Source organism: Pezoporus occidentalis, unplaced genomic scaffold (genome assembly GCF_034315485.1).
Source record: "Pezoporus occidentalis ecotype Australia unplaced genomic scaffold, CSIRO_AGI_Poc_V1 ctg62, whole genome shotgun sequence".
Taxonomy (NCBI): domain Eukaryota; kingdom Metazoa; phylum Chordata; class Aves; order Psittaciformes; family Psittacidae; genus Pezoporus; species Pezoporus occidentalis.
The window spans coordinates 3,322,768-3,350,670 of record NW_026915966.1 but is presented as its reverse complement, the minus strand read 5'-3'; the positions used below and the strand labels follow the sequence as shown (position 1 = coordinate 3,350,670).

At 47.6% G+C, this 27,903-nt stretch overlaps 1 protein-coding gene across 1 annotated transcript in view; it reads right to left on the bottom strand.

The window, feature by feature from the left end:
* Positions 1 to 27,903, bottom strand: part of UBE2O (ubiquitin conjugating enzyme E2 O) — a 64,686-nt gene that overhangs the window by 27,823 nt on the left and 8,960 nt on the right. The window contains exon 2 of the mRNA XM_062639804.1: positions 2,270 to 2,329. Within this exon, the coding sequence (XP_062495788.1) occupies positions 2,270 to 2,329 (60 nt within the window). The remainder of the gene's footprint in view (positions 1 to 2,269; positions 2,330 to 27,903) is intronic.

Sequence of the window (27,903 nt, the reverse complement as noted above, 5' to 3'; positions counted from 1 at the left end):
GAAAACTCTGCCTTCCTCATTAGAGACAAGGCTTTAAGGCAGAGCAGCAAACTCCAACCTGAAAGAACAGCAGCTTAGCAAGAACAGGCTTCACTCCTGCATCTTCTACTTCCCATCGTTCCACTCTTTCCTTCATCACTCTCTTTTTGAATAAGGAGGTTTTTATAACAACCTCTTATTCCTTCATTTAAAAGAGCCAGCATAGCCCGGCACCCTCTGAAGCAGCACAATCCAGATTACAGACACCTATATACATTCTTTTCCCAGAGGAGCCTATCACCTGGAAAAATGAACTCTGCCACCTCCAGCACTTCTCATCCAGCTGGATTAGACTCAGAGGCCCAACCACATCCAGAGGGAATGATCTCATTTTCTGCATTCCCCCTGAAGCAGCCTTTCCCCACACTCAGTGCTCGATACAAAGCACATGAATTTGAGTCAGCTCTTCTCTTGAGGAACAGAGGATTGAGTCCTTCCCGCTCAAGGTTAAAAACAAGCCCTAAGAGCGTGTGGTGAATACAGAATAAGTTCCACCCTGTGCATTTGCCAGGCCAACTGGTGCAGGGCAGCCATCCCACATCCTGCACTTGGCAGGCTGACACCTGCAGATCTTCTGTTTTCTATTTCTATTCTGCTTAACAGCAAAGGCTTTCTTTGGGATAGAAGGGGTTTGTTTCATTTACCACTGACATTTAAAACGTGCTTGAGGGGAAGGTGAAATATAAGTCATCTTCAGGCTTGCCATGCTTTTGAATAGAGGGAATAGTTTGAGTTATACCCTTTCAGTTAAAGAAAACGAAGTTGTCAGCCACCAGTACAAATGGCCAAGCAAAAGCCAGTGTTTAAACATGCAAACAGACAATAAAGGAGCATACAAAACAACTGCTGGGTAATTTATCTGCTGATACACGTGCAGCAAGCCACAGAAGCCAAGTTCGGCTCAGATGAGTATGGAAATTGCAAACAAAAGCAGCACATCCATGTTTGCCAAGAGGAGAACAATTTGCTGTCCTGAAAGCTTAAAATGTCTGTAAGCAGCATTGGAGAACAGAGAGTTGAGAGGTAGGACTCAGAGCATCCCTCTGCGTGATGAGGGTACACTACAGAGTCCAGCTGTGCCAGGTACAGTGGTGTGAAGAGCTGATGTTTCAATTTGCTTTCATTATTGGGGACTGAAACACTTTCATCAAGCTGCAGCTTTAATAACATCCGTTGACTCCGAATTTCCATTTCAAAACCAATGCAATTTCTTAAGGAAATGCTTTGTTTCAGCATTTTTCAAATTACCCTTCAAGTTTCTCCTCCCTTCTCTTTAGAACATTTGGTGGTAAAAAAGGGGTGGATTTACTTTCTAATTGACAAAAAAAAAGGGCTTTATTTAAAAGCCCAAAACACCCCGCTCAGAGAATGGCCTTCCCCATCCCTGCACCAGGCTGGGCACCATGTGGTGCAACTGCAGCAGCGAGTGGCCAGCTGCCTGCTTCATCACAGCCTTGGTAGCCACGTTGCTGGAAGCAAGGCAAGAGAAGATGCAGGCACATGGCAAGCCATATGGCTCGGGGTTACAGGTTAGATGTGAACTACAGTAAGAAACTGCCAGCCTAGCAAAGCCCCTCAAGAGACCACAACTCAGCTGACGATCCAGACTGAACACAAAAACCAAATCCACACATCCCTGCTAAGCACAGCTATAACAGAACGAGCAGGACTTAAAACAGTGTGCAGAAAGAGAACAGGTAAGGATTACAGGCTGCTTGCTTTCTGTCAGTCTGTGCCAGATGCTTTGGCAGTGTTGGGATTTGAGGTCTATCTGTGAGATGCTGGGCAGGATGGTGCTCACTGCAGGTTGAGAGGTCTTCCTGAAAACATTGCCTCCAAATTCTCTACCGCAGCACACCAAAAGGCAAGCAAAGCAGTGATGATGTGATCTGCCTCTGCTTCAGCCTCCCTGTCAGGTCCAGGAGTGATCCATGCTCCTCATCCCAGCATGGACTGACTTAAAACTTAAAGGATGGCAGGATAAATGAGCTTGTCTCATTACTTGGCATTATCAGGCTTGCTTGCTCAGGAGCCCTTTGCAGATATGCAACAGCAGAGAGGCAGCCTTATCAGCATTTCATTTTCAAAGCATGCAGCTAGGTCTATCAAACACTAAAAATAGAACATGCTCAAAGCATTCCTGTTCAGTTCCATTCAGGCAATTTGGCAAGCCTCGGAAATCTATGCAGCAGTATCACAATCAAAACAGGACAAAGAAAAAAGCACTTACGCTGGAGCTCATATGTCTGACCACATCTCGAGGGACCACAGAGCGATCTTCAAGCTTCAGCTAAGGGGAGACAGAGAGAGACTGAATTTAGTGACCCCAGATGATACTTGGTCAGAAATAACATGACAAATACAAATGCACAATATCCCAATCCTCCAGACAGCGGGTTTTCAGCAGAGGATGCTGAGGCAGTTCTGTACAGGGTTAACCCCCTTGGCACATGCACAAAATCCAGTTGCCAGATCCAAAACACAGCAACCAGGCGCTCCTGTCCACGACCATGCTCTAAATCAGCAGACACATCAAAAAGGATGCAGACATCCTGGCTCGTTCATCACTTCAAACCTCCCTCTCCTCTTCCTCCATCTGCACCACACATCCTTTCGTACCCACACCCAGTCTATGTACCAGAGAAGTAAGATGACACAGGAAGCAGCACATCACATCACATCACAGTCCTGTGTCTCATCTTGCACACAAGATACCCCCAAATATCTGTGGATATGTTTGGCCAGCTATATTTGAAGCAAGGTACTGTATGGTGAGGAGTCTTAGCTAGCAGAGGAATTGGTGCTAAATTCACTGCAACAAGCAGTTGCCTTGAGGAAAAAAAGGCAAATAAATGGCTGTTGCTGCACTTAGTAGCCCCCAGGTCCATGCAGGTAACACAAAATGTTGGTAAGAACATGGATGAAGCCAAAGCACTGCTTGTACTCCTGCTAAAGCACTTGCTGGCAAAGAGTTAGAGCTGGCAACAAGAGGTGGCTGGACCATCACTACATGTTCTGCATTCGTTCATGCAGAGCTGGTGCACCAGGAGTCAGGGCAAGGGGAGGTATCACTTGATCAGTCTTCACTCATTACTGGTCAATTAACCAAGTGGTCCTTCCAACAGTGGTCCTTCATCAAGCTGCTTCAGTGATCTCAAGGCTACCTGCAGACCATTAAGTGTCATCATCAGGCTCAAAACTACAACACGCCATTGCCATCAAACACACTAATACCAAAATGCTACACAAGGAGTAACGCCCTGAGCGTACTAACAGGGAGGCCACAACTCCTGTTTCAGGCTTGCTCAGCCTCACAGCAACTGAGTTGAGATGTCCTTCTGTTGAACAGAAGAAGGAAGAAGTTCCATCTGCATTTCAGCAGTCAAGAGCGTATCTGCATTGGTGCATCATTCTGAGCCCAGCAGACATGCTCACTACACATTGGGAGTGCAGTGTCAGGGACAGAGCCTCTTCCACATCTCACCTTCAGTATCCACCTTTCCACTGCTGCTGCGTTAGGATTCCAGCCTAAAATCTACTGTGCTTTGTCAGCATTTCATCCTAACCCACACCCTGGCTTCCAGCCTGCTTTACTAAATTAGACATAAATCTATAATTCAAGGACAAGATCCGGAACCAACCCAAAGTACCTGAGTATTTATGGCCTTCTTGATGGTGTATTTCAGTAAGAGAGGAAGGGAGCCAGCCAGCCAGGCTTTTAGACCCAGCTTCTGCAGTCAGAACTTCACCAGAGTGGGAAACCTGAAGCCCACAGCCCATTTCCAGACTGTGGAAGTGTTTTCATAGCCTCTCACATCCCACCAGGGTATACAGAGCACATCAATTTTCATAGAGTTTTCTAAATTTGTTTGTTAAAATAAGTACTGTATAGATAGCCTCTTACCATCCAGAAACCAGAACATTCACATTCCAGGAAGGACTCGAGCTCAAGCAGCAGTTTGGGTATTTGAACTGAAGCTCTCTTCCTGCAGAGCTTTGAGTGTATAATGATACTTTCACTTCAACATGCATCAGGGCAATTTAATCTCTGACACATGGTGTTTAAATTGATGTGTTATGTTTCAGCATACCATTGAGCCATACTGTTCTGCTCTGTATTAAACAGCACCTGAAGAAGCCAGCCTGTCAAGGTGATCCAATGCTACCTGACAGCAGCGATACTTGTGCACCAGTCAACTCTAGCAAAGCACAGAAGTTGTAAATGAGCAGCATCCCCATTCTGTGATCCTTCCTGAAGGATACAACCACACAAACCCTTCCCAAAGCAAGGCATAATGCTTCCTCTGCAGGGGGCCTACATCTCACCTATTTTCAGGTCACTATTTTTAAAGGCAGTACCACTATTTTCAGCTTCATGTGCCAGACCCACCTGCCTCAAGTTGCCAGGATAAGCAAGCCACATAGGAGGCAGGATGCCAGCATCAACAATAAATACTTGGCAGGTCTGTCATCACACAAAAGACTGTGAAACCCCAGAAGAACCCCGACCAGAGGAAGCCAGGATGACACTTCAGTCATTCCTCCTCTTGCCTGTCATACCCAGAGTGATGTGAACATCATCAGCAGGTCAGCCCCCTCACTCAGCAGTGAGAGAACTCAATATTGAAGCCTTTTAAAATAGGTACTTGACTGTGAGGCCTCTCTCAGCTGCCTGTAGAAGGCCTCGTCAACTTCCTCACCCTGATCTGGGGGTCTGTAACAGACACCTACAACAGCACTCTCAACTCGCTCATCATCTGTCCCCGGATAGAACTTAGCCCTCCATGCACCACGTCTCAGTTGCTATATTTACCCCTATGAAAGGCAGTATTAACATGAGTGATGTCTGTCAACACAAAAGACTGTGAAACATGCACCTTGAGTCATTCCTCCTCTTGCCTGTCATACCCAGAGTGATGTGAACATCATCAGCAGGTCAGCCCCCTCACTCAGCAGTGAGAGAACTCAATATTGAAGCCTTTTAAAATAGGTACTTACAGCTCAGTTGCTATATTTACCCCTATGAAAGGCAGTATTAACATGAGTTTGATGTTCTAACCATGCACCTTGATAACAGCCCCAAGAATGATAAATACTAGGTTCCCAGCAATGCCCTCAGCTAGTCCGGCACTCCTGTGAGCCACACTGGGCTCCACACCCTCCAAACACCTCAAACACAAGGCATGAGGAATAAACCCACATTCCTGCATGTTAAATAAGGCAAAACAAGGACGTTCATCAGTGAACACTTATTCTCCCCAGGCAGAGGGACACCCGACATGCACCCACCTGGATTCTGTTACACTGGTGACTGCACTGACTGCAAAAGAGCTCTGACACCCATTTATTTCCTCCCCTATTCAGATGTTCTTTTGGTGCTCGGCATGGAATCAATACCTAAGCTCTACAGTAGACCTAGCAGCCAAAAGGCATCAGCTGCAATCTAGAGAACATCTGATACTTCCAACACATCTGAAGATGCTTTTGTACCACATGCAGCAGGAGGGGTACAGAAGTATTTGATTTCTGCATAAGAACAAGCACCAACAGGAGCACAGTCCCTTTCCCAGCTGAATTCACACACCTCAAATGAAGTAAGGCAGCATCATGGCTCTTACCTGAACTGGGTGGACTAGGAGAGAACAGACAGGCTGAGAGCTGGGCTGGGTAAGCCTGGAGAACGCTCCTTAAGGGGAGACCTTAGAGCAACTGCAGTGCCTAAAGGGGCTGCAGGAAACCTGGAGAGGGGCTTGGGACAAGGGCCTGTAGGGACAGGCCAAGGGGAATGGCTTTAACCTGCCAGAGGGGAGATTCAGACTGGATATAAGGAAGGAATCTTTCACGACAAGGGTGCTGAGGCGCTGGCACAGGGTGCCCAGAGAAGCTGTGGCTGCCCCATCCCTGGCAGTGTTCAAGGCCAGGTTGGACACGGGTTGGAGCAAGCTGCTCTAGTGGAAGGTGTCCCTGCCCGTGGCAGGGGTTGGAGCTGGAGGAGCTTTAAGGTCCCTTCCAATACAAACCAGGCTGGGATTTCAGCCTAGCTACTGAGCACTAACTCATTAAGAATTGGCATCTTATTGCTTCAGACCATTTGTTTACCCTTTTATCAGGAAGAAACTGTTCATTTGAAGCATCTTTGTGGGGGTTATTTATTAACTGCAGAGGTTGGGAGCTATGTCTGTGACAATAACCGGATCCTCACTGTAGCAAGCAGCTCAGCAGGTAGGTGTAGGCATCCTTGGCCAGGGCTGTGCTGAACCCACACTCTGACTCTTTAGGTTTAACCTCTCAACTCCATAAAGCAAATGGGAGACACACAGGCCCAATTTTCCTCTCCAAAAGTACCTTCTGACAAGAGCTCAAACCCAGAGCAATTTCTTTTGATGCTCTGGACTTGCCACCAGTGCCAAGTGCTGTGGCAGGTAAATAAGCAGCAATTACTTGTGAGGTTTAGTGACAGCTAACACAGGAGTTGCTGAGACTGACATAGGGACAAGCAGCCCTGGTTAGTGTGCATCCAAACAAAACCAATACTGGAAGCATGCAGTAGTGGCATACATCCCTGGACACTATCTGCATAGTTAAAAGCAGAGCTTAAATTCAGTAACCAGGTGGTTGCGTTGGCTTGTAACATCAGTGGTACCCAACAGTGGACAGAAACACCCCTATAGAGGCTGCAGCCACCAGCGTCATCCCTCTCCTTAAACTACAAAGGGGAAAAGGCAACACACACCCTCTTGCTGCCAGCACATCTCTTCCTTCTCTCTTCCCATATGGTCTCTTTTCTGTTTGGGGCACGAGTCTCAATGCTTTACTTTAGGAGAATAAAAGAAAGGAATTCTGCCTACAAATGGGATTTTGCTTTGCCACCGTCACGCTTCACCCCAAGTAGGCAATGTGGCCAACAGGAGATGAATATGAACTAACCATCCCCTGCTCTGAACAGCCCCAGAACAGAAGGTGGGGACAAGCTAAATCACAGCCGGGACCCACAGTTTTAAAGGCTGAATGCATCCACAGGCAGACATGGTTGCTCAGTCTCAAACACACCAACAAACACCTTTTGGTAGGGCTCCCTTTTGGAGGAGCTGACTACTCAGTCAGGCTCAAGCTATGCTTGGTCACCAGGAAGGACAGGAGACTGTGTCACTGTGACTCACCACTGCCCAAGGCTGAACTTCAGATCACTGCTCCTTGAGCTTCAGCTCCTACGGACTACAGGAGCACATCTTTCACCTGCATCAACCCTGGTTTTATAAGTGCATCTCTGCTCAGCCACCCAGCGATGCGGAGTGTGTCGTGGCTGTGGGAGGTGACACTGGATCCGGCACAAAGCTTGCCAATACTGGCTTCAACTGCTGAAGTTCACACTCCCTCAGTGCTGCCTCATGTGTCTGGAGCACCACTCTGATGAGGAACGGCTGAGGGACCTGGGGGGTTCAGTCTGGAGAAGAGAAGGCTCGGGGGGACCTGATGGCTCCCTACAAGTGCCTGACAGGAGGATGGAGCCAGGAGGGGCTGGGCTCTGCTCCCAGGGAGCAAGGGATGGGACAAGAGGAAACGGCCTCAAGCTGCACCAGGGCAGGTTTAGACGGAGCTGAGGAACAATTCCTTCCCCAAAGGATGCTCAGGCATTGGAACAGGCTGCCCAGGGCAGGGCTGCAGTCACCATCCCTGGAGGTGTTTAAAAGACATATAGATAAGGCACTTAGGGTGATGTCAGCAGTGCTAGGTTGGACTCGATGATCTTGCAGGTCTATTCCAACCTAAATGATCCTGGGAGTCTCTGTAACTGCAATGTCTGATCAACAAAGAATAACATTTGCTCACGGGTATCAGAGCCATCCCATAGCCTCTACCTCCAACACAGTCGCTGTGGTGAGAACATCAGTTTCTATTCCAGACGCATCCCAGATTTTATCCTCCAAAACAAGAGCTCTGGGAATAAGCACATAAGGATGGAGGAGAAAAAGCAACACCCACCTACCCTCCCTTGGTAACTGCTTATAGAAATGGGAATAACAAGACACTGCAAGGAAATGGAGGGAAGCACAATGCCAGAGACAAAACTATGATGGCTGAGATGTTGATCCAACTAAGAGCTGGAAGTATGCGCTATGGAAGTTCTGCCATTTGAGTTAAGCAAGTACTTGGTGGTCATCACCTGGAGGGCAGGGAAGCCAGGATCTGATGTGCACAGACCCACCACTGCTCTTCATTCTGGGCTGCTTCTCCATCTTATGTGGTCTCCCAACACTTTCTTCACACACCTTGTGTAACTGATCTCATTTAAACCATTCTGTGCCAACGGACAAACGTGATAAAGGAGAGATGAACCAGGTCTCTGATTTCTGTTCAAGTTTAACAGAATTTTAGTGTGACGCATACCAAGGTCCATGGAACATCTCTCCAGGTCACCAATTCCAGATGACAGCGTCCTACAATCCCCACATTAGTACTTTTGTTTTGAAGGGACAGGTACCTGTGTGTTGGCTTTGAAGATGCCATGGAAACCTGCAGTAGCAACACTCAGAGGGCAAAGGGAAACTCCAGGTTAAGAGCAAACCACAGGGAAAGCAGTCTGCTGCAGCAACAGGTTACAGGGCACACAGAGCTCTCCAAACCCCAGGATGCACTCAGAGGATGCTCCATAAACAGATAAAGCTAAATCCAAGTGCCTGATGCTGTAAGAAAACACAACCTGGCTTCATTCAGCTGGCAGAGAGGCTCTTCACACATCTTCTGAATGCCCTGAAGCCCAAGGGAAGCAGGACATTGCGTATCCCGTTTCCACACCTGGTTTCTGAACCTGAAAGTAGGGAGGTGCTTTCTCCAATGGGGAAGCTGTGATTCAAAAGCTACACCAGACAGCACTGGTTGGGGACTGGGACCACCACAGGGCTCTGAGGTTTAGGGAGCTTCCTTACAACAAGAAGCAGCTTCTGGTCACCAGCAGCTCCGGCGGCAAGCACTAGGAGAAAATCAAATGATGCTGTGGCCAACATAACACAGAGCAGCTCAGTCCTGGTGCAGGGGTGGCCATGGGATTGTGTGCATGGAGGTGGGACAGGAGGGAGATGGTAGGAGCCAACCCAAGTCAGTGTCCCCCAGTGTTGTGCCGTTTTTAGCTCTAAGGCCTGCTCACACACCCAAATCCACTTCAGCTAACGCAGCAGTGCAGCAATCATCTCAACAAAAACTGGGTTTATTTCAACCCAAACAAAATGGCTAAAATAGCAAATGAGCTCCCAAATATAGCCTGGTTACACACAGTTACACGACAAAAGGTTCAGAAATTCAAAGACCCGGAAGATCCAAAGCCAAGATATTTTTAATATCATTTCAGTAGCAAAACATTACCCGTGGTATCACATACTACTGGGGAAAATATGCTCCACGTGGAAAGCTCACTTCCCTTGCGAGACTTGCGTTACATTGATCATATTGCACTGCACACTGTCTGAAAAGCAAAGCAGGAGGAGAGAGGATGAAGCAGTGAGAGCCAAGAATCCCATGGAAGCTCAGATTTGCTTCACCTCTAACAACTGGAGGTTTCCAGCCACGCTGGGTTTTATGGGAAGGAAGATAGGAGAAATGGGTAGAAAACAGGCTACTGGAAACTGAAACTCTTGAGAACTGGAATTCTGCTACCTGGAAGAGCTGCACAACACAGGTTTTCATAGCAACCTTTGAGGGATGCAGCTGCAGAACTATGAGAATAAGGCTTCTGCACTGATCAGCATGGAAGTTGTGCCTGTGATGGCTCCTGGGTACTCCCACATAGCAAACATATGCTGTGTGTAGCTCTTGCAGACAGAAAGTGAGACAGGAGGTTGTGGAGACTCCTGCCTTACAGAAGAAATACACCCATTGGGACAGTCTGAACTCCTGCCTGATCAAGGAGTAGATGCCAGTGGTGTGTGGCTCCCAGCACCTTACAACAGAACAGGGTCCTCTCTGCCACATAACCAATGCCTTTAGATGCGTTTCGGGTTTTAGCCACTTTGCTTTTTGACATCATCTGCCTTTTCCTAACATCGTGACCTCACTTGTCATCTCAAAGCACTCAGAATTACTAAAGGAGAAAATATCTAAAGTTACTGACAAGCTCAACATGGCCTGTATTTAACTCAAAAATCCCTTGAGTGACTCAGGAACCACCAGCTCCCCATTTGGATTGGTCAAAGCAAGGGAAGGGCAGTGAGCAGCATCTTTGTTTCCTGCATTTAGTGCGAAAGAGTCCAAAAGCTTGCTCATGAGGCTGTTGTGGGCAGGGCCAAACACCCTTCCTTCAGCTGTGGGCAGAACAGAGCAGGGGGAGGCAAAGATGCTAAAAGACTCCCCAAAACTGAAATGAATACTTTAAAGGAAACCACAGAGCCAAGATGAAATCAAGCCCCTTTGCATCACATGCAGCACTACCTGCAGGCAGCCAACTGCTAACCTATTCCCATTCTTTTGTTCATGCACCCAACAGCCCTAAATCTGTCAATCAGCCAACATTCAGCACCGCACAACCAGCAGCACGCAGTTCAGATTCACCACTAAGCCCACCCCTAGCAGTGCCTGGTACCAGGAAACTGCTGGGGGTTTGATGGTATAGTGTGGATGCAGCACCTTGTCAGGAAAAAAAGGCATGGCCTTAAGCAGGATTTCCTAAAGAGCTCATGAAGATCTGGTAATGAACCCCCCTCCATGGCACAGGGTTTAGAACTGGATGATCTTTAAGGACCCTTCCAACCCAAACCATTGTGTGATTCAACAGTCCCTTCCAATCCAAACCGTTCCATGACTCGATGATCTCATTGCTGGTAGGGATGAATACAGCAGCTTCCATCCTCAGGCCATCACACACTGCTCTAAATTTACCAGCTGAATGCCTACAACAGCTTCAAAGCTCCTTTACTAAGGGAACAAGAATTTTGATCAAATTACACACCAACTGTTTACAGCAGAGGAGGGAAACCTTCCCAGCGCCACAGATCAGGCAGTCTGAAACACAGGAATCAGATCTCTGGCTGCGCATCCCTGCTCCCTTTCAGCACTGCCAGCAGTGAAGGTTTGTGACACAGCCAGCTTCAAAATCCCGCTGTGTCATTCCTTTTTATAACCTCCCATCCTCCCCTGGGACCTGCAGCTCTCCTAAGGCAGACCCACAGCTCTAAGTTGTTGTTATCTCTCATCATGGAGACAGAGACCTGAAGCTGTGTCACTCAGCTGAGTTCCTTCCGACTTCCGCTTCGAGTTGAAGCTTCCTGAGCCTCCCCTTTCTGCACACCTACTTGCAGTGATCCATAGCTACTTTTGTCCCCGTCTGCGCTTCTGAGCACCATACTGATGGGACTTTTTACCCTTCCCATTATTTTTGGGCAGTAAAGTTCCGTGGTGGCAGAGTATCTTTCCATCCTTTAAGTACCACGGCGCAGTTCCTCCCAGTCCTTCACTCACAGCCACACACTGCTGCAGCATCTTCCCCCCCCACAAATACCACCTTTGAACCTTCTGGCAGAAAGACCTTGAAAAGCTCCACTTTCTTTCTCCAGGAAGTGGAATTCGGCTGAAAAATCACAACGAATCACTGCATACAACAAAAATTCAGCTTAATTCTAATGTGGGCAAATGCTGTGCTTTGGAGCAGAGGAATCTGGCTTCAATGTGAGTCTTTTGCTTAGCAAAAGTAAATCTTTTACTAGGGTTTGCCTTGTCCAAGGTTGTCAACTATTATTTGTTACACTGGCAACAAATTGCTTCCGTAGCTCTGCAAAGTTGCATGGTTTGGGAACCACCACAAGCCACATTGCCTGGCCTGGTGAACACACCGGTCTGCGAATGAAGACAAAGTATGAGGCAGTGATTCACAGGAAGGAAGACAAGACAACAGGAAGGTTACTGGGTTATTATCCGAAGGAAGAAAAAGTAGGTTTAGGATCATTTCCCAGCAGAGGCAGCAATGCAGTTGTGAGAACAGGATCCTGGAAGTAGAACGAGGAGAGCTGCATAAATCCGCCTTGTTCTTTGCTTCACTTGGAGGCAAATCCCACCTATAACCATCAACTCTTAGCTTCTCAGCACCTTTAGTCTCACATTCTGAGCACCACCACTCATCACAAAAGGGATGCAGCAACAGGGAACCCACTTGCACATCAGCCTGGGTTACATGCCTGAAGAAGGGGTAAAGCACCAAAGACAACCTGGTACCCAAGTGCCAGCTCTGGCTGCAAGGACGAGGACCTCAGTAGCCTGCTCAACAGAGACACTCTGTTCTGAACTCAACAGGCATGAATAAGCTTCAGGGCCACTGGGAAGAGTTACAGAGAAGTCTGACTTTGTGCAACCTTGTCATCAAGTGCTGCTCTACTTGTTCTAATAGGCTTACATCCCATGTACTCACATCTATCAATCAACAGCTTCTACATCTGGGAATGCAAAGCAAACTCCTAGTGTGCAAAAACACAGGAGAGACTGAGATGAGCTCTTAGGCAGAAGCTCTTCCCTGTGAGGGTGCTGAGGCACTGGCACAGGGTGCCCAGAGAAGCTGTGGCTGCCCCATCCCTGCCAGTGTTCAAGGCCAGGTTGGACACAAGGGCTTGGAGCACCCTGCTCTAGTGGAAGGTGTCCCTGCCTGTGGCAGGGGGTTGGAACTGGATGATCTTAAGGTCCTTTCCAGCCCAAACGAGTCTATGATTTACTGACCAGTCACTCCAGCAGGAAGCCACTCAGGCTCCTACAGGGAATCTTTTAAATGTCCCCAGTGACAAGATTTAATACAAACATCAAATTTTTCTTCTCAGCAGCAGTTCATAGTAAAAGCTATGATCCTCCTCCTCAGTGCTTTGTATACTCTTGCTTTGTGGACTCAGTCTTGTGGGTATAGCAGTTCCAGGAAAATCACTTCCTTAACAGAAAAGGCAAGCCAGGCATAAAGCGTTGCCCCTTTTAGTGTCCCACAAGCAGATCATCACAGGACTCCCCTCCTCCCATTTTCTTACAGTAAGATGGCCGATTAAAAGCAATACTGTCCTACTACCTCTGCCTAAGAACGTGAAAAAAGCTTGATAAGAGAGCAGTGCTCTAGCACCAGATGGCACTGTTACCTGAAAATACACCAGGCCGTGGTTAGAGACACAGGAGAAGCTGGGTGGAAGCAGTAAGCAGGAAAGGAGACAACATTTTGCCTATACATACACCAGGCAACACTTGTCGCAGACAGGCTGTCTCAGCACTCCTGGAAAGCGGGGTCAGAGCCAGCAGAAAGCAGCCGTGAGGAGCATATCATCTCTACAGACACCCAGGCCCAGCTTAAGCAGGACCTGGAAACCTTGGTGGACATGTCACCATCCAGGGGGGGAAAAGGGGCTGTGCTGAGCTTTTTTGCAGTATCTTAGACTTAGACAAGGTCTAAGTGAGATGCATCTGTCTGCTAGAAGAGACTCCCCTAAAAAGCTCACCTGGATGCCAACACCAACCAGTGTGGACAGAAGAGAAGCCCATTTTAGCCACCAGCGCAGATCCCTGGGATTCCCAGCAACCCATGGCCAGTTAAGCTGTGTTCTTCCTTGTGTGCAAGAAGGGTCTGTCCAGTAGCTCTTTTCTTTACCTGAAGCAAAAGGATTGCTCAGACTGCTGCCCTGGGAGGGAGATGGCATTACAATGCAGCAGGGCTTTCCATCTTGCTGGACCACGCTGGGGTTGCCATCTGGACACCATCAGTGGTGTGGAGATTAGTCACTCACCATTCTGAGTGGCATCTGCAGCACACTGCCAGGCCTGAAGGAAAGAGTGGGGCTGCTTGAACCTCCATCTGCCTTTCCAGAGGCTAAAAAGGATGCTGCAAGGAGATCTGTGTGACTACTGCTGACTAACCCCCTCCTGAGGCACAGTGCACCCACCTTCCTGCATCTTTGGGAGTAGGAATAAAGAGTGGATCCATAAAAAGTATTCCTGAAGCAAACCAGGGAGAGCTCTTCTGCTGAGCCAAAGCTGGTCTCTGCTGGGTTGGTGGTTAAGTGTGTGCTAAGGCATGAAGCATCCTCTCTCCCCTTGCAATCAGGTCAGTGTGTGCAGGAGGAACTCCTTAGCCCGCAGCAAACATCCACCTTGCCAGCCAAACCCACCGGGGAACACAAGAAGGAGACATCTCAACAGAGAATCACTGTGTCTGCTCTCCAGCTGGTTAGCTCATGTGCTGCTGCTGCGAATACAAACCAGCCATTTAAATTAGCTTCTAATTGTTCACAGTTATTCACAGACAGCATAACCTGCAAGCAGCTTTAAGGCAGCAGGCAAGGAGAGAAAGAACAGTTTAAGATGCTTTAAGAAGATTTATATATTCATGTTTTCTGAGTGTCACAGCCTGCAATCTCCAGCAGTGCTGCCTCTCTAACAGCCAGCCCCCCCCCCCCAGATGTGTGCTTTGCATTGCAGGGGATGATAACCAAGGTTTCCTTGCTCCAGGTTTTGGACTGGTTCACAAACTGAAGCAATAATATTTTGGTCTCCCCCGGTCGTTCACAGTCTCTGCACACACAGGCAGTTTGAGCAACACTATTTATAAAGCTGCTTAAGATTCTGGACACAGACAGAGCTCTTTGATAGGATGTCAGCCATGTAACAACCGAACAGGGGAGGCTGACACAAGCTGGTTAGCGTGGTACAGCCCAGAGCCTCCTCTACCACCCTCACAAGCAGCCCCTTCCCCACAGACAGCAATGTTCCACAGGGGCTGCAATCTTCTCTCCTAGGAGAAAGGGAAGAGATTAGCCTTAAATCCCTAGCATGGCAGTTTTGACTTGCACATAAGACCCAATGCAAGTCCAGCCTGCAGGGCAAAATCACTTTAGGGGCCTGACTGCAGACGTACCTTAAGGAGCAATTCCCTCACATTCAACCATGTTTAGACCCAGAGCTAGAGCCCTGCCATGGAACCAAAATACTCCTTGAGGTGTAGGAACTGCAGCAAATCTAATAAACTTAGGCAGAATTCTTTTATCAAGTACAGAGTCTCCTAGAGCAGACAAAATACCACTGAAAAGCCATTTATAAATAGCTGGAGCTGAAAGCACAGCAAATGCTGTGTCATGCTACAGTGCCAAGTCAGTCCTGGGCAGCGAGGGCATGGAGCTGACCCATCTCTCGTAGCTCCTCTGAGTGTCCTGCCTGCTCTGAGCCAGAGCATCCCCTTGGAGAAAGAGTCCTGGCTGGTGTCACAGGCAGAACACCCTCCCCAAACACACTGCAGAGCCTTAGTGCTCTGCTACATACGGAATGCTGCATGGACAGACAGGCTGGCTGAAGCCCAAGGAGATGAGGCAGAGCAGTGAAGTTCGTGAAGCAGATCAGAACCTGGGTAAATCTGCTAACTGAGCTGAGAAATATGGGATGCTCAGGCTGGAGATGGGGGCAGTTTCCATGGCTGATGATTAAGAGCACTCAAGGGAAACAGATTTAGCTCACAAGGACACCAGTATCATCACTGCCTCCTTGTCAGGACCAGCCAGGGCAGTTTTAGGGTCATCTCTCCAGTTCCTCCTTGCACAGAGCCAAGGCAGGAGCTGGTTTAAGAGGTACCGTGCCTAGCTGCAAGACACAGCATGCATTCTGTGAAAGCCTTCTGTTAAATAACATGCTTCCTGAACCACCTAAGTCAGGTATTGGTTTCAGAGAGCGTAATCAAAGCCTTTACAACCCAGTTCAAGCAACCTCTGGAATGCTACAGAGAGCCCACCTCGCATTCAGTGCGACGTAGGTACCCCATGAGTGCATTCACTCCTGACAAACAGCAAAGCCACTCCCCCAGCTCACACTGCAGAAGTGTGTGAATGCTACTGGGACAATGCAGCACAATTGCATCATTGCCCAAAAAACCTCAGCTGCATTTTCTATTCACTGAAAGGGTTTCAATTATCCCCCCCTGCATAAATGCTGTACTGGCCATTACAAAAAGAAGCAACAGTCCCTACTGAATCCATACAGCAGGCTACAAAACCCAGTTATTTAAGGACTGATTTTCTGCAAGCCCTGCACTGGAACACGCCTGTTTATTCAAGGGGTGAATTAATCACTTGTGGAATGGCTGGGGAAGCCTGAAACATCCTCAGCCTGAGCAGGTTTAATCCATTGCCTCCTGTTTGTGCATCCTATCATACAAAACCCACCAACCTGTAATTCCCTATAATAACTCCGAGACAATCTCACCAGGGCTGGTGACAGCAATGATGCAATATGGACACAGAAATGTCAAACCCCTTCAGAGTCTCACTTTGTACTCCCAGAGCAAAGCCCTGGTTCACCTCCTTGCACAGGTTAAGTCCAGCGGACCGACTTTTCCTTCCTTACCATCTCAGTCAGAGCACAAAGCTTTCAACATCGTATTTAAACCCCATCGATGTGATCACACAAAACTACCACATCCTTTTGCCTTCAGGTGTTTTCTAGGCTGATACCTAAACCATCTATCATAAGCTCTCCAGATCTGTGCCAGCAACCTAAAACAACACAGCATTTGCCCAGCAGAACATCCAGCATCTGCATCCAAACACTGCTCTCCTCTCCGTGTCACTTCACAGGTATCCATTCAGTTATTCAGCAGCACATTTGATGTGACAGTAATTCCAGAATTACAGCTCTGGGAATCTTCTTTTTCTCTTCCTTTCCCTTCCTTGGCAACAAAAAGCACATATATAAATGGCTCACACAAGTCACTGTGCTATAAGTAAATACTTGTACCAATGGCATTGAAACCAGAGGAGCAATACAGCCGGATGCACCCTGGTTTTGTAGGCAGTTCCCATTCTAAACATGGAGCTGCCCTTTCACTAACAACTCTAAAAGGTCACCTCTTACAGGCAAGGGAAGATTGGGTGTTACCAAACTCACCCCAAAGCTCGCTATCTTCCTAGAAATGGCAAGGACTAAAGCCTCAGAACTTCCCTAACTGGGATTTAAGACTCTTTTGAAGGAGGTGATCCTGCCAGTGGATCACGAAGTGGGAAGAGCCACTGAGGGGTCCCCTTACGATTCCCTGATCAGTGGAACTGCCCCCAGTCCAGCAGGACTGGTCAGGAAAGGGTCCCTACAATGGGACACTGACACACTGGTTGCGCACAAGGTCTTGGCTTCCCTGGGATGCTGACAGACAGATCAAACACGAGGGGTGGAACCAGCCTCCCTCCTTCCATGTGACAGTCAAATACTGCACAGGTATAAAGAGCATTTGCTCCCCCATAACCTTGCCACCCTCCTCCAGAGCTGCTAGCTCAGCCCAAGGCCTGAGATGAGCCGAGGTCTTTCATCTCTGAGCATCTTCACTGCCTCCATGGACTCTCTCAGGTGTAACCTGACTGGATGTAAGTAGCTCTGCTGAGGATGCCCTTAGAGGAATAAGTGCTCACTCTAGAGAGCATGAGCAGAAAGCAGTAAGAGCTCGTTTGCCTCAAGTCAGCAGTTCTGCTCCAAACAGACACACGGCTGTCAGTGAGGCTTTTTCTTTCCCCATTAAAACAAAGCATTTGCCTTTCACAGCAGAAAGGCACTAGATCCCTTAGCACAGATGTGACAGAGTGCTGCACTGTACCTGTGCTAACAGGCTCTTTGGAATATCTTAAAGATGGAAAACCACTAAGGACAACTGATGCAGCTAATCAAGTACAAAACCACTGATCCCTGCCCCTACAGTGCCACGACTCCAAATGTGTGCCTTGTGCATCTGGATACCTTTGCACCAAAGCATACAAACGGTCTGGTGAACAACTAATCAACAGCCTTGTCTTAAAGCCAGCCAGTTACCCTTGACAGGGAGCCCATATTTCCTGGAACTGTAATTCACTTGATGCTTGCTTCCTAAAATAACCTTTTTTGGAGGATAGATTGCTATGCATATATATAGTAGGTAAGTGCGTATTTTGCTTTAATACCAGGCTCTTTGTTATGTGCCATATCCAGAACATGTTCTTTGCTTTAATGGCTTCAGTTATAATAGAGGGATTTCAGCCGATCACAGCCCTGGTGAAACACTGAGCCATAAACAGTTATAGGTTTGCAAACACTATAAAAGCACCCTCACAAGATGATTTAGAGAGCTCTGCTCCCCTGACAGCCAGAGCAGCGCTCGGCCTCCTCCTCCCTGCCTCCCCTAAAATGGAGGTTAACAGAACTCTGCCTCCAACCAGCACTGCCAAAATGCCATGGTGAGGCAGGGGACAGGGCTGCAGGCTGGTGACTGTGGAAGGCAGTGACTGGACAGCAGACTTCAGTCACTGAAAAGCCAGGTGGTGTGAACTGAAGAGCGTTAGCACATTCGTAAGCAGAACTGCTCCAGGATGCTGAGCCCAGGCATGTCCTGGGATGGTCCATGGGTTGCAAAGCCTTAGGCTGCACTAGATGGTCATTCCTCATTAGGCAGACAAACTGGGATCTTCCTTAAAGCTGCCCCTGCTCATTACTGCCACTGTGTACTCCTCAGATTTGGCAAGCTTCTGAGTGGGAAGCAGAACCTCCAGCAGCTCAAGTCAAGTCAGACCAGCCACAGGATGCTCCTATGCTTACAACAGTGATTTTTGTACTTGAATTAAGATTCCCCAACTTTGCAGGCTGTGTATATGTGAAAGTACTGTGTTACCAGCCACTGAAACGCAGCTAGTGCTAGTACACGGTAACCATGCAAAAGCACCTGATGTGACAGAATTCTGTAGTGAAAGGTCTTCAGCTGGGAAGATCTGCATCAGATGAGCCTCAGACTCATCCCCGACAGGCATTGACAGGCTTTGAGAGATTTCTTTTTAGATACACCACTTCTCAGGTGTGCTTTAGGAGATCTCCTGCATGTTACAACACCACCCAGTGAACACAGAGCACCCCCTTCTCCACACAGAGCCAGCTTCCATCCCACTTAATTCATCAGCCTGGATTCATTCCTCATTACCCTGGACCTAGGTGCCTGGCTCAGCCAGCCATGTATGCAACATTCCCTTTATCCCATCAGGTACTTAACAGTGTCTTACACCTTGCTGCTTCCCTCCTTTGCCATGGCCTTGGACACTGAAGGCTGAGAATACAGATTTGTATGGAGAAAGCCCAGCAGACAGGAGGATGCACTGGTCATGATTCCTAAAGCCTTAGGAATCACTTGTGCCATGGCATTTAGTAGGGCTGAAGCTGCTACTTAATTAGGTTTGCTTAATGAGTCATGTTAAATAGCATGTATGGAAGAATAGGTTTGCTATTAGTGTGAGGACCTCACAGGATTATCTGGGTGAAATGCTGCCATTACAATAGAGTCTTTTTTGCATTTTATATACTTAACCATGACCTACATTCCCGTGCTTGGAGGAGGCCAATCTCCAGGGGGAACGTGCCTCTTTAATCAGCTCCAGCAGTTTTTCAGGGTTCAGCAGGGATGCATGGGGCAGCCTCATGTCTCTTCAGATAACACACAGCTACAAAAGCTCCAGGAAAGAGAGGTAGAACAGCCATCAAGTCCAAGGAAGGCAACAGTATCTGCAGCCCAATCTGACCAGCACCCTCTGCTCCAGAGACCACTGGGATGGGTGAACACAGAGCCTGCACATGCATGGCCCCGGCTAGATGCTTTACCTCCTTATGCAAGGGGGTGTCTCCTGCTGAAACTGAAGCCAACATTGGATTTGAGAAGGAAGATGAAACCAGCAGTCTTTGGGGCAGTCACCAACCTTACTTCTTGTCTCCAAAGAAAGAAGCCCATGAGCCACTGGTAATGAGAACACAGGGACAAGCAGACTCACCGGCTGCACTAAAACACAAAGAGGGAGCAGGAGCTGACATGTAAGGATTACACCTTACCCTTATTACCCCAAAGTTTTGGGAAACTCAAAGAGATTCCAAGATGTAACCTCTCCACTACTACTACAGCAAAAAAACCAACCTTAAAAAAAAAACCAAATCAGAAAGACTTAGAGAAGGAATCTGTGCAGAACTGCTCTTGGGCAACAATATCAGGGAGGAAGGCCCTTCCTTAAGGGCTTTCCCCTGACACACCAGGGACACGGACAAAGGGCATCAAGCTTCTGGGACAACAGCTGCCTCCGAGGGCATCAGGGCTGCGACAGGAACCAAGCAGGAGCAGAAAAGCAGTGACAGAATAACACATCTCACTGCCACTGCCTTTGGAAAACACCCATTTGGTCAATGTGCTCTCCCCATCAGGATGAAGCATTTCAGATTTACCCTTCTGCAATCCTGTGTCTATTTTAGCTGTTTAAAACCCCTGCAGTTTCTACAAGCTGACCCACATCAATTTTGTGCCCTCTCTATTACCACCAGCAATAAAGATCCAAGATCCCTCCAAAGGCTGTTAGCTTTGTTGATGCATGATGCAGAACAGGATACACCCAACACTGCAAAGCTCAACAGCACTGAGAGCAATAGGAATGCCTCCTGCTTTGGTATATGAAGCAGTTCAGATGAGGAGGCGCACAGAGAATGTGCATACAATAAGCTGTCACCAAATGACAAGGATTATGTCGCACAGCACTAGGCTGAGATTTAAGCAGCTATGAGATCACCAGGGGCGTGGTAAGAAAGCCACAGATGAAAAGAAATCCCACATTTTCCCCCTTTTGTTCTCATCATCCCAAACAGAAGTGAGATCAGGCTTAAAGTTCCCTCCAACGGGAGAGAAATAAGAACGCCCTCTCCTTTGTTAGGGCATAAACTCCTTTCCTGCACAAGTACAGCTCTCCTGACACACAGGCTGGGGAATGCCGGTGACACAGGCCTTGTCTGCACTAAGGCAGCAGCCAGACCATGTGCAGATGCTGGTGACCCACCACAGGGCAGGCAGAGCTGCCACATCCTATTCCCCCGCTGCAGCACCAGCACCTCTCAAGGTCCTGAGGTTCAGCATCACATCCTCTCTCAAACTGCTCCATCCCATGTGCCAGACTTGACGAAATGAAGCAAAGATCCCAAACTCGGCTGTGTGCAAGCACACACCTCACACTGAGCTCTACCAGAGCATAACAGTCATGGCAAGGGATGAAGATGTGAAGTCTGCTCATCCTCCTCCCTCTCCTCACACAGCCCTTGGCTGAACTGTCATTTCTCTTGCCATTTTTAAGTGTTTTCTTTTCAAATCTCAACCACTGAAGCATCACCTGGGAGTACAACATCATTAACTCCTGACCTGAGGGACAAGCCACTGGAGGAGGCAGGACAAGCAGATTCTCCAAAGGCTTCAACCTATGAGGGTTGAATTCTCTACACAATAAGAAACAACCAACCTCACTGAAAATCCATACAGAAGGGTTTGTGGAGCCTGTAGTATGACATCCTCAAGGGCCACTGAGCTCATCTCTCTACTTTTGTCAACGTTCAGACCAAGATGAGGTTACTCTTCACAATTACCTCAAGATAAGAAGAGCCCATAGTGGAGCACCTCTTTCAGAAGCAAACTTTAACCCCAGATTTTTAGGGTAACTTAAGCCATAACTTACATTTAAGCTGAAAGATCAGCAGTAACACAAACCCTTTGCAGCAGAGTCCCAGCAGAAATACAAGTCACCTCTGAAGCCATCCCTCACCTGCAGGGCTTGCACTGATGGATGGTTTGTGTACAGTTCTCCTTTCACAAATCTCCATTTCCAACCCAAGAGGCAAATGCCACCTTTCTGGGCAAGATGATTTTAAGGGAACTCCAACTCTTACCACCCCAATTCCTGAGCCCTCAGGATGGAGCCTCCACCTCTGTTCTTACCACGCTTCCTTCTTCCATGCACAAAGCATACATGTTTCAGCCCCAAATTCAGAGTTCTTCCTAGATTTCAGTCTGCGCAGCAAACTGAGATGGTAACACAAAAATGGGGATTATTAAACACTGATGTGGTGGTGTGGCACGTGCTTGTCCATCAGTGCTCGAGTCTTCCGATACAGCCGTGTTTCAGAACCTTTTCAGGATGACACTGCCACAGTCACCCCACCCACAGGAACCAGCACTAAGCATCCTTAACAGTCACAAACACAGAGATAGCTTCCACAGGCTCTGGGTGTTGGAGATTCACCAGTAATGGTAACTGCAATAGGCACCCTCCAGTCACGTTCTCCACCCAGCCACCTGAAGCCTCCAAGCACCTCAGTGCTAAAGCTTTGAAGTGTCACATGCGTTTTGAACAGGAACAGCCCAAAGATCTGAAATGGGCTTCAAAATCAAAGCCTGTAATTCAAAAGTCCTGGCTCTGTTTCATTCAGCAAAGATGATTTTGATACAGTAGCTTTAAAAGAAAACGAAGTTTAAAAAGAAGCTGCTGCTCTCCTTTCAAGAGGATGCGATGATGGGCAGAGTTCTTCATCTCGGAAAGCCATCATGATAATGGCAAGTGAGATTTGCAATTGAATCCTCCTCCTCTCCTTTCACATGCACCAATCAGAGACCTCTCCACAAAGTTCAAGAACACTCCAGGCTTGAATGCATCAAGACAAGCTGCACTTTTCCTCTTGCAGAACACCTCAGCATCAGAAGCCAAGTCCTACAGCAATGGTGCAGAGATGGCGTGTGACGAATAAATGCTTCAAGCAGGGAAGTCACCATGGCTTCCCCTGAAAGAGGACAATTATAAAGACAGAATTGTGGAGATACTCTGACACTGCACCAAAAAGCATATTGCTACATGTTACCAACAGTCTGGGCACTCAGACAACACTCAGTAACAGGAAAACCACCCCTTTGTGATGCGCATAAAAGGAGGGCACTGGAAAAGTATGGAGTTTCCTGGAAAAACATATAAATCACTTATGCTGGGGGAGTCGGGTGGGATAGAACCAATACAGATCTATCAGTGTGACACTAACAGCAGCAGCACCTTTTGTGAATGGAGCACAGGGATGATTCAGGACACTATTACAGCTTCAAAACACTTGAGAGCGCAGCTCTGATCAATAGCTGCCTCACCATTACAGCATCGCTTGGCAGAGATGTGCAGCTTTCAATACATCTGATAAAGCAAGACAACGCCTCTGCTCAGAGATGTGCATTCCCCCCATCACTCAGGTTTCACCCAAGTGACATGTGCCTCCAGTTAAAACAGCTATTTATAGCAAGGTGGGTGTCAAGAAAGGTAATTTCACCCAGCACTCGAGGCCTGGGTGCAAATCACAGACCACACACTGTCACTTCTGATTAAAAGCTCTTCCTGGTCTCTAATGGAGATTTGCCACTTCGGGTAAATCTGGGTGTAGTTGAACATGACAGGTACCTTCTTCTCTTGAAAGCACAAGATAAAAGCATGCTGGGATGAGGCTAAGCTGGAAGGAGCAGCACTAGCTATGCACGTAGCACCTACTAACCTTATGGTGTTCCCACTGGAGCCTCATTTCTACATGGGAACATAAACACCCTTTGTTTTGCTTTTCCTCAGAACACAGAGGACTCTGCTTCATTTCAAATACCCTACAGCAGCTAAGTGGGGAAAATGCCCTTTTAGCTCACATACCAGTGGTTGTGCATTGGCAGGAAAACCTAAAACCCAGCTCAACATCGCTCCTCCTGTCAGATGCAACCAAGCACAGGGATGGACCACTCTCTGAAGAACAACAAACATGTTACTGCTCTGAGTAACTGAACTCCCAGGGGAAAATGAAAATAGAAAAGATAAGGGATGGGAGGATAAATGTGTGGGGAGAAAGGATCTTTGAGGCACCTGAGAGTGGTATGAGAAGAAAGCTAAACTTAATCAAAGGGATTACACTTAACACTTAAGGGCCATGAACACTTAAGGGCCTCTGAAGCAATAAAATGGTATAAAACTGAAAGAAAGAACTATGAAAGCCCTGTTATCCCACCAAACTTCTGCCTACAGCAGCAGTAATACACGCCATCCTCTTACAGCACAGTAGGGACAAGCTAGAGCCTAGCCAGCACTCAAGAACTGCAATTTGGTGTCTTTTCTACCATGCTCAGGAGTACACACAGGTTGGACAATGATGCTATCAACATCACTCTGTTGTCTGATCCTTCATCTTCTGTTTTACACCTTCACTGCCAGCACTGTAGCAATCTGAACCCAACTGGAGCGAAGTTAGCAGCACCAACAAGAACGAAGGGCATTTCATAAGGATTTCTTATGCTGCCTTCCAAAGCTAATCTCTTGGACCCTCCAGCTCCTGGGGTGTTGGGTTTGCTGCCATCTTCGCATCAGCAGGATTCTTCCACAGGAGCTCCACAGCAGCAGGAGCTGCAGGGCACTGCTCAGAAATGCTCCTGCAGAATGGCTTGCCAAAACTCTACTAAGCAGTTGTAAAATCCAAGTTGTGGAAAGCAAGAGCTTTCCACACAGAGTTTGTTGCCCCCTCTGCATGTTCACCCAGGCAGCATTAAGAGGGCAACACTCATTTAGAGAGGCAGGTACAGAAGCTGGAAGCCGGGAATCTGTCCTACAAACACCACCTTTAAAAGCTGCTCTGTTCAGACCCTTCATTTCTCAGCTCTCCTGATAGCAAACACTTACCAATGGCAGGTTAGAAGAGATTCATTCCATTATCACAAGTTTAGGTTCATGTCAGTCACCACAGGCAGTAAAGTGCACCCAACAGTAACTATCAGAGGTAGGGTGGGTGATGAGATGGGACTACCCAACTGATGGTGGCCAAGAAGGTCAAATGCAAGCTGTGAAACCCAACATGTAGGGGCTCCCCATCAGCTTCCAACCATCTCCACAACTGCTAAAGGGAAAAAGAAAACAGCTTTTGCAGCGTGTGCTCATTTCACAGCAAGGGTGCCAGCTATGGGAGGCCTCAGATAAGAGTATCTTCTCTACAAAACTGCCTTGCTTGCATGGTTGTACATATGCTAATCTGAAGAGAAAGCAACTGCATGGGGCAGAAACAAAAGAAGCCAAAGCATCCCTGTGAGGTACACACATTAGGTGTGAATACACATTGTGTATTTGCATCCCAATGCCAATTAAACAGTAGAATACACAGAATTACTGCAACACACACTCAGGCCCCATTCACTACACTAAGACATAATTCAACTCAATTATTGTAACGCCTGTGCAAGAGAAGATAAATTCTAAATGCTAACCAGTATCCATGGATGGTGATCGTGTATTAAATAAGGAACTCTTCACCAGAGACTGCAGTGACAGGACAAGGGGTGATGGGTTCAAACTGAAACAGGGGAGAGTGAGCTGAGCTCTTAGGCAGAAGCTCTTCCCTGTGAGGGTGCTGAGGCGCTGGCACAGGGTGCCCAGAGAAGCTGTGGCTGCCCCATCCCTGGCAGTGCTCAAGGCCAGGTTGGACACAGGGGCTTGGAGCAAGCTGCTCTAGTGGAAGGTGTCCCTGCCTGTGGCAGGGGTTGGAGCTGGAGGAGCTTTAAGGTCCCTTCCAACCCAAACCAGGCTGGGATTCTATGAAATTACATTACTGAGAACAGAAGAAATAAACATACACACAGCACAATTAGGAGGAAGCCAGGAACTCAGCCTGGATTCCTTCCAGATCTCAAAGTGCCAACACTGGAGAAAAACAGACTCCTCCAATTGAAGATTTTACACATGCATTACAATGACCACATCAGTTTCCATATTTGTGATTCTTTCCCCCCTATAAATTATTAATCTTGCTCTAAGATCCCCACCAAACAAGAAACACGAGAGCAGATCACGTAATCCTCCTGTGAAATCCAAAGAGTACATGATACGGGAAGTGTTAAGTTTTCATCTAACACTTGGGCTCAGATAAAAGCAGCCACAGGAAGGAAACATTAATACCATTCAACAAGGTACTCGAGGCTGAGCAGGGCAGCCAGAGCCAATTCTGATCCAGAAAGCATGTGAAAAGGAGAAAATGGTTGTGCTTCACCACATAACAGCACATTGTAAAGACAAGAAGCTACTTGGGAGCCAGGTTTGCTTTTAGCACAAGATGGGTGTAAACTACCTGCATGTTTATGCTGGAAATTACACATTTACTCCTCAAGACTGGGAGAGCTTCCTAATTCGAGGCATCCAAGCAAACAGGTAACTCTTTATGACAGACCTTCCCTGATGTGACAGCAGGGACCTGCTCAGGGTGCCCTCACCAGTACCTAGGAGTGATCCCAGGTTGTGCCTGCCCAGCACACGTTTCATTACAGTAAAGTCACTGTGCACTTAGCACTCTGCTTTATCATGACAGGGAAGGTTTTGTTTGTGAACCAGTTTCTCTGTCATGTCCCAGCACAATCCCCAAACCCCCACAAAACCAAACAGAGGAAGTTTCCAGCCCCAGAGGCAAAAGGGCAAACCAGCCAAGTCAGCTGCACAGGTCGGATGCTTGGGTGAAAAGGCAGTTACTGAGCCAGTAACACTCTGCACGTGACGGTCCAATTGTTACACACAGGGCGAGAGCTCAGAGCACTGACACACGAGGATGATGGATTTAAAACCCCTCAAGTTTCTTCCTAATGGAAGCAGCCGGGAATTCTGGCTCTTCCTCTGCAGTGTCACCTTCCCTGCTGTGTAATTCTGCAAGGTGCTCTCTTCTTTCCGTATTTCAGGACTCTACAGAGGTGTGTAGTCTAGGAAGCAAATTGCTTCATCCATTAAGCAGTTTGCTTCATGCTGTGGACTTTCTTCCAGCTTAGAATGCTTCCCCTTTAGAGTCAGGATAAATCCATGTTCAATCACAAACAGCATTAAATATACCTCAAGAAAGAAACCATGCACTACTACACCTCCTTAGGAAGAGCTTCCCACATGCAACGTTGGCCAGCCCACCTCTTACAAATGACTCATCCACATCTGCAGGCTTTAAAATAAAACAGCCAAACGCAGAGGTTTTCCAGGAAGGATGGAGATTCCTGCCTCTCCCCCGCTCCCATTTTCTGCTTTAAACTGAAACCCACAGACAATTCACTAAGACAAGATTGTACTTAAGCATGGGAAACCCCAGCAGCTTTTACAACCTGTGGCACAAGGACAGAGAACAGGCTTCTGAAAGAAGTCACACGTGCTAAGGACACAGATACGAGGAGGCAGCTCAATATGTACCGTTTCCAGCCTGTTACACAACTGTAGTAACTCTAAATTTAGAAGATGTGGCTATTTTGCCTCTAGACTAAAGCTGCTTCAAGGAACTTGGACTCGGGCACTGAACAAAAGCATGAATATTCCTTGCAACAGCCATGTGAATTATTCACTTGGATTAGATACATAACCCACCTTCCAAGCAGAAAACCCAACTGTCATCCTGAGCAGACAGAAGGGCAAAGCCAAAGGACAAACAGGACCTTGCTGGAGGCCTGATCAACTCTGAACAACAGCATCAAGCAGTGCCCCATGCACACTCCCCTCCAGCACTGCAAAGGTGACAAGGCAGAGACCAGCACCAGCTGCCAGGGCTGAAACCTCCCACCCCTCCCCAGCAGCAGGTAAGGCAGAAGTGGCCATCTCTGTGCCCATGGAGTAAAGCTGCATGAAGGGGAATACAGGGGCTCCTTGGAGATCAGAGCACTGCTTGGTTCCAATCGTGTTTCATAGTGGCTGCTGCCAACTACTTCACTGAGGACTGAGATCTAGGGCCAGCTCTTTATCAATGTTATCTTGAGCCAAGAGGCCTGCAACACCACTGAGTTCTAGAAACACTGCTATGAACTAAGCTAACAGCTTCCTTCTACAGGTCTTCACTGGCTACATTTCTGCCCTTGCCTCTCAAGACCCACAGCTCACTAGATTTATACCTAAAAGCCAACTTTCAACAATGCTAGATTACTCAATAGCTATTCATACGAGTAAAACCAAATCAAATTCAAGCTCCTCAATACAAAGAGATACAGCATGTCTTCCCGTTTCCAAGCATCCCACTTTATACATATGCCAAATAACCAATGTATTATAGTTTGAGGTGAGAATAGCT